This window comes from Carlito syrichta, unplaced genomic scaffold, assembly GCF_000164805.1.
Source record: "Carlito syrichta isolate Samal-C Ts95f unplaced genomic scaffold, Tarsius_syrichta-2.0.1 Scaffold314770, whole genome shotgun sequence".
Classification (NCBI taxonomy): Eukaryota; Metazoa; Chordata; class Mammalia; order Primates; family Tarsiidae; genus Carlito; species Carlito syrichta.
The window spans coordinates 232,795-240,501 of NW_007258866.1; the positions used below are offsets into that span (position 1 = coordinate 232,795).

The window sequence follows — 7,707 nt, forward strand, 5'->3', positions numbered from 1 at the left end:
CAGTCTGGGCGACAGAGTGAGACTCCAACTCAAAAAAAAAAAAAAAGAAAAAGAAAAGAACTACATTTACTTATTTGAGTCAGAGTCTTACTCTGTCCCCAGGCTGGAGGACAGGGGCACATTCATGGCCACCACAGCCTCGACCTGCCGGGCTCAGGCGATCCTTTGGCCTCAGCCTTCCAAGTAGCTGGACCTACAGGCACATACCACCACACCTGGCTAATTTTTGATTTATTGTAGACTGGGTACCGGGTCTCGCCAAGTTGCCCAGGCAGACCCCTGGGCTCAGGCAATCCTTTCACCTCTACCTCCAAATTGCTGGTATTAGAGGCATGAACCACTATGCCTGGCTGATTTTTTGATTTATCATGGAGACAGGGTCTTGTCAAGTCGCCCAGGCTGATCTTGAACCCCTGGGCTTAGCTCTCGCCTCCACCTCCCAAATTGCAGGGATGACAGGCGTGAGCCACCATGCCCAGCTAATTTTTTGATTTGTTAAAGAGACAGGGTCTTGCCCAGTTGCCCAGGCTGGTCTTGAACCCTTGGGCTCAGGCAGTCCTCTCACCTCTACCTCCCAAAGTGCTGAGATGGCAGGTGTGTGCCTCCGCATGGGCCTCAGAGCTTTATTTAGGCATGACAGGCCCTGCCCACAGGCACTGTGTTGGTAGCCGATGAAAGTCTTTTTTCCTTCACTCTCAGGGGATGCACGAACTACATCAACCTGGGCTCCTTCCTCATCAAGCCCGTACAGAGGGTGATGCGCTACCCGCTGTTGCTCATGGAGCTGCTGAACTCCACCCCGGAGTCCCACCCTGACAAGGTGCCTCTCGCCAGCGCCGTCCTGGCGGTCAAGGAGATCAACGTCAACATCAACGAGTATAAGCGGCGGAAGGACCTGGGTGAGAGCCTCGCTGGAGAGGAAGCGCGCTCCTCCTCAGCTCGTCCAGGGGCTGGACGGGCAGGTGCTGGTGCAGCAGCCCTGGGGAAGGGCCTGGGAGGATCCAGCGGGGACAGGGAGAAGGCAGAAGTCACAGTAGGAGCCCCCAGGGTGCTGGAAGTCAGGCGCCGCGACAGAGCCGGCAGCAGGGAGAGCCCCCGGGGTAGGAAGGCCAGAAGGCAGGTCAGAGATGGCTGGTCAGAAGAGCCCTTCAGGCTCGCGGGGCCCTTGGCAGCTCGTCCACGGCGCCCCTGCCCCGTCCACGCCGAGGTCTCTCTCTGCATGTCGACGTGGGTGTCTTCCGCCCCCGCCAAAGTCGGGCTTCCTGTCCTCTTTAGGAAGCCCCAGCTTGCCCGTGTCTTTAGGCTCCTTTCTTCCTGCCCGGCCCCAGTGTCCTCCCAGAACCGCAGGGTCAGCTCCCGCCCACCCCCTTTGTGCTCGAGAGCTGCCCATCGCTGTCTTCCCGCGCCCTGATTGGAGCACTCGCGTGTGGCAGCTGGCCGTGCCGAGCTGGCTTGCACCTCTCCTCACAAAACCTGCCATAGGGCACGACCGCTCTGTCTCCCCATTCTTCTCCACGCTTCACCTAAAATCGTTTTCTCTGCCTGCTGTTTCATCTGTGTGACCCACGTTGGGACGGGATGGTGACTACGGCTTGGAAAGCTCTGGCCATCTGGGCCTGCCCTTGGTTCATTTTTTATTTTTTTGAGTCAGGGTCTCACTCTGTTGCCCACGCTGGAGTGTAGTGGCTCACTGCAGTCTCGACCTCCGGGGCTCAGGATCCTTCTGCCTCAGCCTCCCGAGTGGCTGGTGCTATAGGCACACACCACCACGCCTGGCTGATTTTTTTTTTTTTTTGAGTTGGAGTCTCACTCGGTCGCCCAGACTGGAGTGCAGCGGCCGCTCCCGGCCACCGCAGCCTCGACCCGCTGGGCTCCGGCGATCCGTCCGCCTCAGCCTTCCGAGTAGCTGGAACTACAGGCGCGCGCTACCACGCCCGGCTCATTTTTGATTTATTGTAGAGATGAGGTCTCGCCAAGTTGGCCGGGCGGGTCTCGAACCCACGGGCTCAGGCAATCCACTCACCTCAGCCTCTCAAAGCGCAGGATTACAGGCTGAGTCACCGAGCCCGGCTGATTTTTTTTTTTTGTAGAGTCACGGTCTTGCTGTGTAGCTCAGGCTGGCCTTGAACTCCTGGGCTAAGCAGTCCTCCTGCCTTGGCCTCGCAAAGTGTTGAGATTGCAGGCGTGAGCCACCGTGCCCGGTCAGCTCGTATTTCCTGATGTAGTGTAGCTTTCCTCTTCTCCGACCAAGTGTGCCTTTTTGCTGCCACCAGTCTTCCCCGCGGCCCTTCGGCTTTGATCGCGAGGCCTTTTTGCAGACTGTGCCTCAGGTCTGACCTCGTAGTTGATCAGAAAATGGCTGTGCCGCGCTTTACTGAGTGAGACCTTGGATACGAGTTCCTCCCTTCTGTGTGAGACCGTTGCGGGGTCTTATGGGGCAGGCGTCACTGCTTTCTGCATCTTCACTGAAGAGGAGGGTGGGATCAAGGTGACTCACGTCAGGCCGTCCTGGTTACTGACGGGCCGGGCAGGGGCTCGGGCGTCCTCGGCTTGAGGCGCTGTGCCTCCTCCCCCTACCCGCCACCCTCCTCCCGGCCTCGGTCTCTCCCGTGGTGCGGCGGGCCTCGTGTCGTCCGTGGATGCCTGTCTGGAGCCCCGTCTTGTCGCGGCTCGCTGCAGACAGGCACGCGCGCCGGCGGGGGGCCGTTCTCACTCGGAGGTCCGCGCTCAGGATGGCGCGTCTGACTCCCGGCTCGACTCTCTCCCTAGTCCTCAAGTACCGCAAGGGCGACGAAGACAGCCTCAGGGAGAAGATCTCCAAGCTGAGCCTCCACTCCATCCTCAAGAAGTCCAGCCGGGTCAGCAGCCACCTGAAGCACCTCACCGGCCTGGCGCCCCAGGTAGGCCTGCCCCGCCACCCGCCGAGCTGGCACTTTGCCCTGTAAATGCAGTCGTTGTTAGGAAAATGTGAGCTTCATGCTGGCCTGGCATTATACAGAGCCCTCGAGGGAGGGGCAGGCGCGGCGCGGAGTGGGGGCCCACCAGGCAGGGGAGCCACACGCGGGACGGCCCCCAGTCAGCCGACGTGGCAGTACGGGGCATCCTGGCTGAAGCTGAGGATTTGCATCAGGAGCAGAAGGGGAGGCTGGAGACTGCATGTACTTTGGAGGCCTTTCAAAGCCATGTGCAAGCTAGGCGTGGTGGCTCCCACTTATAATCCCAGCACTTTGGGAGGCCGAGCCAAGGATTTCGAGATCAGTCTGGGCAACACAGCGAGACCTCTCTACAAATATTAAAAAATTATCTGGGTATGGTGGCGCGCGCCTGGAGCCCCAGCTACTCGGGAGACTGAGGCAGGAGGATCGCCTGAGCCCAGGAAGGTCAAGGCTGCAGTAAACTGCGATTGTGTCACTTCACTCCCGCCTGGGCAATAGAGTGAGACCCTGACTGGGAAAAAAAAGCTGTTCAAGTGTTTAAATTAATTCAGTATGACTCAGGGAAACATCACAGGTTTAATATTTGCACTGATGATGTTTTTTGCTTGTTTTGTTTTTGAGTCGGAATCTCACTCTCTCGCCTGGACTGGAGCACAGTGGCGCGCGCCAGCCTCGACCTGCTGGGCTCCGGCGCTCCCGCCTCAGCCTTCCAAGCGGCTGGAACTTCAGGCGCGCGCTACCACACCCGGCTGATTTTTTCATTTATCGTAGAGACGAGGTCTCGCCGAGTTGCCCAGGCGGGCCTCCAGTCGCAGGGCTCAGGCAATCCTCTCACCTCGGCCTCCCAAAGAGCTGGGATGACGGGCGTGAGCCACTGTGCCCGGCTGCGATGCTTCTAAGAAAGCTACTTTTGCCAGAAAGGCCGGCTGGAGGGAGAGTCCCCGTTTGCCGACAGCACCTGTGTGTTCTGAACAGATAAAAGACGAAGTCTTTGAAGAAGCAGAGAAGAACTTCCGAATGCAAGAACGCCTGATCAAGTCCTTCATCCGAGACCTGTCCCTCTACCTCCAGCACATTCGGGTGGGTGTGGGCGTCGTGCTCCGGCGTGCCCAGGAATCTGGACTCGGGGTCCGTCGGGCGCCACACGCTGTTCATGGGGATTTCTGTAGTCCACTTAAAAGCTGAGCAGCATTGGGAAGCCCTGCTGTGTTTGTGTTCAGGTGGCCCGCGCACACTCTCTTTACCGTCTGCTCTCCCCTCCCGCTGGGGACACAGAGAAATATAAGACTTGATAAGAGCCCCCTCCAGTCTGTCTGTTGTTAGAAGTCTTGGATCATTCTCACCTCCTCGTAAATTCCAGTGTGCGAGAGTGTGCTTGTCTCGGAGCTGCAATACTAAGAGAGGACCCTCCCGGTCGGGGAGCCCGTGGGTCCTGGGTGCCGTGGGACGGGCGGAGGGCCGGGACGGCTGCCCACTCTGACCGGTGTCCGTTCCCGCCGGCCCCAGGAGTCGGCGTGTGTGAAGGTGGTGGCTGCCGTTAGCATGTGGGACGTGTGCGTGGAGCGCGGACACCGAGACCTGGAGCAGTTCGAGAGGGTGCACCGCTACATCAGCGACCAGCTCTTCGCGAGTTTCGTAAGTGGCTTTTCTTCCACAGCTGGACCCTTCCCAGGGTCGCTCAGACGTCAGCGTGCGCCAAAGCTGGCTCCACAGCGACATGCCCCGCGATCCGGGAGCGCCTGTGGTCCTCCTCTGGCTGCATGTGTGTTGGGGTTTGTTGTCAGCATGCTTTCAGTGAAAGGACCTGTGTATATCCAAGTGTTTTGTTTGTTTGTTTTGAGTTGGGGTCTCACTCTGTGGGCCAGGCTGGAGTGCAGTGGCATGAGCACGGCTCACCACAGCCTTGATCTCCTAGGCTCAGGCGATCCTTCCACCTCAGCCTCCCGAGTAGCTGGGACTACAGGCACACGTCACCACACTGGCAAAGTTTTAAATTTTTTTGCAGAGATAGTCTTGCTGTATTCAGGCTGGTCTCGAATTCCTGGCCTTAAGCAATCCTCCTGCCCCAGCCTCCCAAAGTGCTGGATCACAGGCGTGAGCCACTGTGCCCAGCCTGCAAATGGATTTTTTAAATGACTGTGATCAGTTCCGTCTCAGAGGACAACAAAGAACAAGGAAATTTCGTCTGGCATCACTGTTGATAACTCTGATCACAGAAAAAATTTGTGGGGGTAATAACTTGAAGAGGAATGTTCAGGAATATAGTTAGGACACGACCAGCTGGATCTTCGAGATGGTCCAAAATACCTTCTAAAGACAGCGATAAGGACCATGTTGCTTGGGAAATTCTAAACAGGAACATTCCAGATTGCTTGATTGCCAGTAGAGAGAAATGGATGGGGTTTGCCAGTTTCTTAGCATTCTCTTGATGGCTGGAAGCTGAAGAGGCATGTACATGTGGTGCATAGGTGTTCTGACGGTAAAATATTTTTAGCAAGATGCTACTAGGTACCTGATTCTGTTCTTTATGTGCTCAATACCCTACCCTCAATATCTGTCCTTCTAGAAAGAATTAAGGAGAAAAATTCTTTGAAAAGTGAAAAAAAAAATAACTGAACGTGGTAGCACATGCCTGTGGTTCCAGCTACTTGGAAGACTGAGACAGAAGGATCACTTGAGCCCAGCAGGTCGAGGCTGAGGTGGCCATGAGAGTGCCACTGCATTCCAGCCCGGGCGGCAGAGTGAGACTCCTACTTAAAAAAGAAAAAGAAAGAAAGAAAAGTGAAAACAGTCCGGGCATGGTGGCTCGTGCTTCTCATCTCAGTGTCTTGGGAGGCCGAGGCAGGAGGATCGCTTGAGCCCAGGAATTCGAGACCAGGCAGCAACATGACAAGACCTCGTCTCTAAAAGTGAAAAAACAGGTATTACCAGGTAGTTGAGATTAGAAACGGTATTATGGATGAAAGTCACTGTAAGCCAGGCTCGGCGGCTCAGCCTGTCATCCCGCGCCTTTGGGAGGCTGAGGTGAGTAGACTGCCTGAGCCCGTGGGTTCGAGACCCGCCTGGGCAGCGAGACCTCATCTCTACAATAAATCAAAAAAAATCAGCCGGGCGTGGTAGCGTACGCCTGTAATTCCGGCTACTCGGAAGGCGGAGGCGGAAGGATCGCCGGAGCCCAGCAGGTCGAGGCTGCGGTGGCCGGGAGTGGCCGCTACACTCCAGTCTGGGCAACAGAGTGAGACTCCAACTCAAAAAAATAAAAAAAAAAAAAAGAAAGTCACTGTACCCCAGATTGATGCAACAACTAAATCTGGCATTAAATTCAAGCTATGTAGACACATACGTGTCACCAGAGAGACTGTCACATATGACCTGCACACATCACACCAACGTGCAGTTAGCGTTTGTCAACCAAGGAGCAAACGTGGGCTTGGCGTGTTTTGCAAACTCCCCGGTGTGGACTGATGAAGTGTCGATGAAGTTCGTGTAGTGTGTGAGTGGAGGCGTGTGCTGGGTCTAGAGAAGCCCGTGTGGGTCTGCGCAGGGAGAGCTTGTGCGCCAGGAGCACAGAGGCACCTTAGGACACGAAGAACCAGCCTTTGGGGTTTGGGGGGTTGGGTGTGGTGGCTTATGCCTATAACCCCAACACTTGGGGAGGCCGAGGCTGGAGGATCTCTTGAAGCCAGGAGTTCCTGACCATCCTAGCATAGCGAGATCTTGAGGAAGGAAGGAGCAGTCATGTCTGCACCTCAAGTAGAAGGAAGGAAGGAAGTGAATGAATGAGCTGATACGGCTGCACCTGAAGTGGAAGGAAGGAAGGGATGAACTAGCTGACATGGTTGGAGATTGAGGCAGGAAGATCGCTTGAAGCCGGGATTTTGAGACCAGCCTGGGGAGCATAACAAGACCTTGTCTCTACAAAACAATTTTTAAAAAATTAACTGGATGCGGTCATGCACACCTGCAGTCTCGCTGCTCAGAGGCTGAGGTGGGAGGATCGTTTGAGCCCAGGAGCCAAAGACTACAGTGAGCTATGACGGCACCACTGCCCTCTAGCCTGGGGGACAGAGCAAGACCCTGTCTCTGGAAAAAGAAATAATTTTAAAAAGCGTTTCAGCCAGGTGTGATGGCTCACGCCTGTAATCCCAGCACTTTGGGAGGTGGAAGCGAGAGGATTGCCAGAGTCTAGGGGTTCGAGACCGGCCTGGGCAACATGGTAAAATCTTGTCTCTACAATAAGTCAAAAAATTAGCTGAGCTTGGTAGCAGGCACCTGCAGTTGCAGCTACTTGGAAGGCTGCGGCGGAAGGATCTCCCGAGCCCAGCAGGTCGAGGCTGTGGTGGCCGGGAGCGTGGCCCTGCCCTCCAGCCTGGGCAGCAGAGGGAGACTCCCGCTCACCAAAAAGCAACGTGTTTTGGAGACACACCCGCGTGCTCCTGAGCCCGTGCCCTTCTCGCCCCACAGAAGGAGAGGACGGAGCGGCTGGTCATCTCGCCCCTAAACCAGCTGCTGGGCATGTTCACGGGGCCCCACAAGCTGGTGCAGAAGCGCTTCGACAAGCTCCTGGACTTCTACAACTGCACGGAGCGGGCGGAGAAGCTGAAGGACCGGAAGACGCTGGAGGAGCTGCAGTCGGCGCGCAACAACTACGAGGCGCTGAACGCGCAGCTGCTGGACGAGCTGCCCAAGTTCCAGCGGCTGGCGCAGGGCCTCTTCACCAGCTGCGTGCACGGCTACGCGCAGGCCCACTGCGACTTCATGCGCCAGGCCC

General features: G+C 56.5%; 1 protein-coding gene across 1 annotated transcript in view; it reads left to right on the plus strand.

Annotated features, from left to right (window-relative positions):
• The window catches only part of DNMBP (dynamin binding protein), a 70,265-nt gene that overhangs the window by 53,386 nt on the left and 9,172 nt on the right, over positions 1–7,707 (plus strand). Inside the window, exons 8-12 of the mRNA XM_008071869.1 lie at positions 700–899; positions 2,770–2,900; positions 3,912–4,016; positions 4,443–4,571; positions 7,401–7,703. Coding sequence (XP_008070060.1) covers positions 700–899; positions 2,770–2,900; positions 3,912–4,016; positions 4,443–4,571; positions 7,401–7,703 — 868 coding nt within the window. The remainder of the gene's footprint in view (positions 1–699; positions 900–2,769; positions 2,901–3,911; positions 4,017–4,442; positions 4,572–7,400; positions 7,704–7,707) is intronic.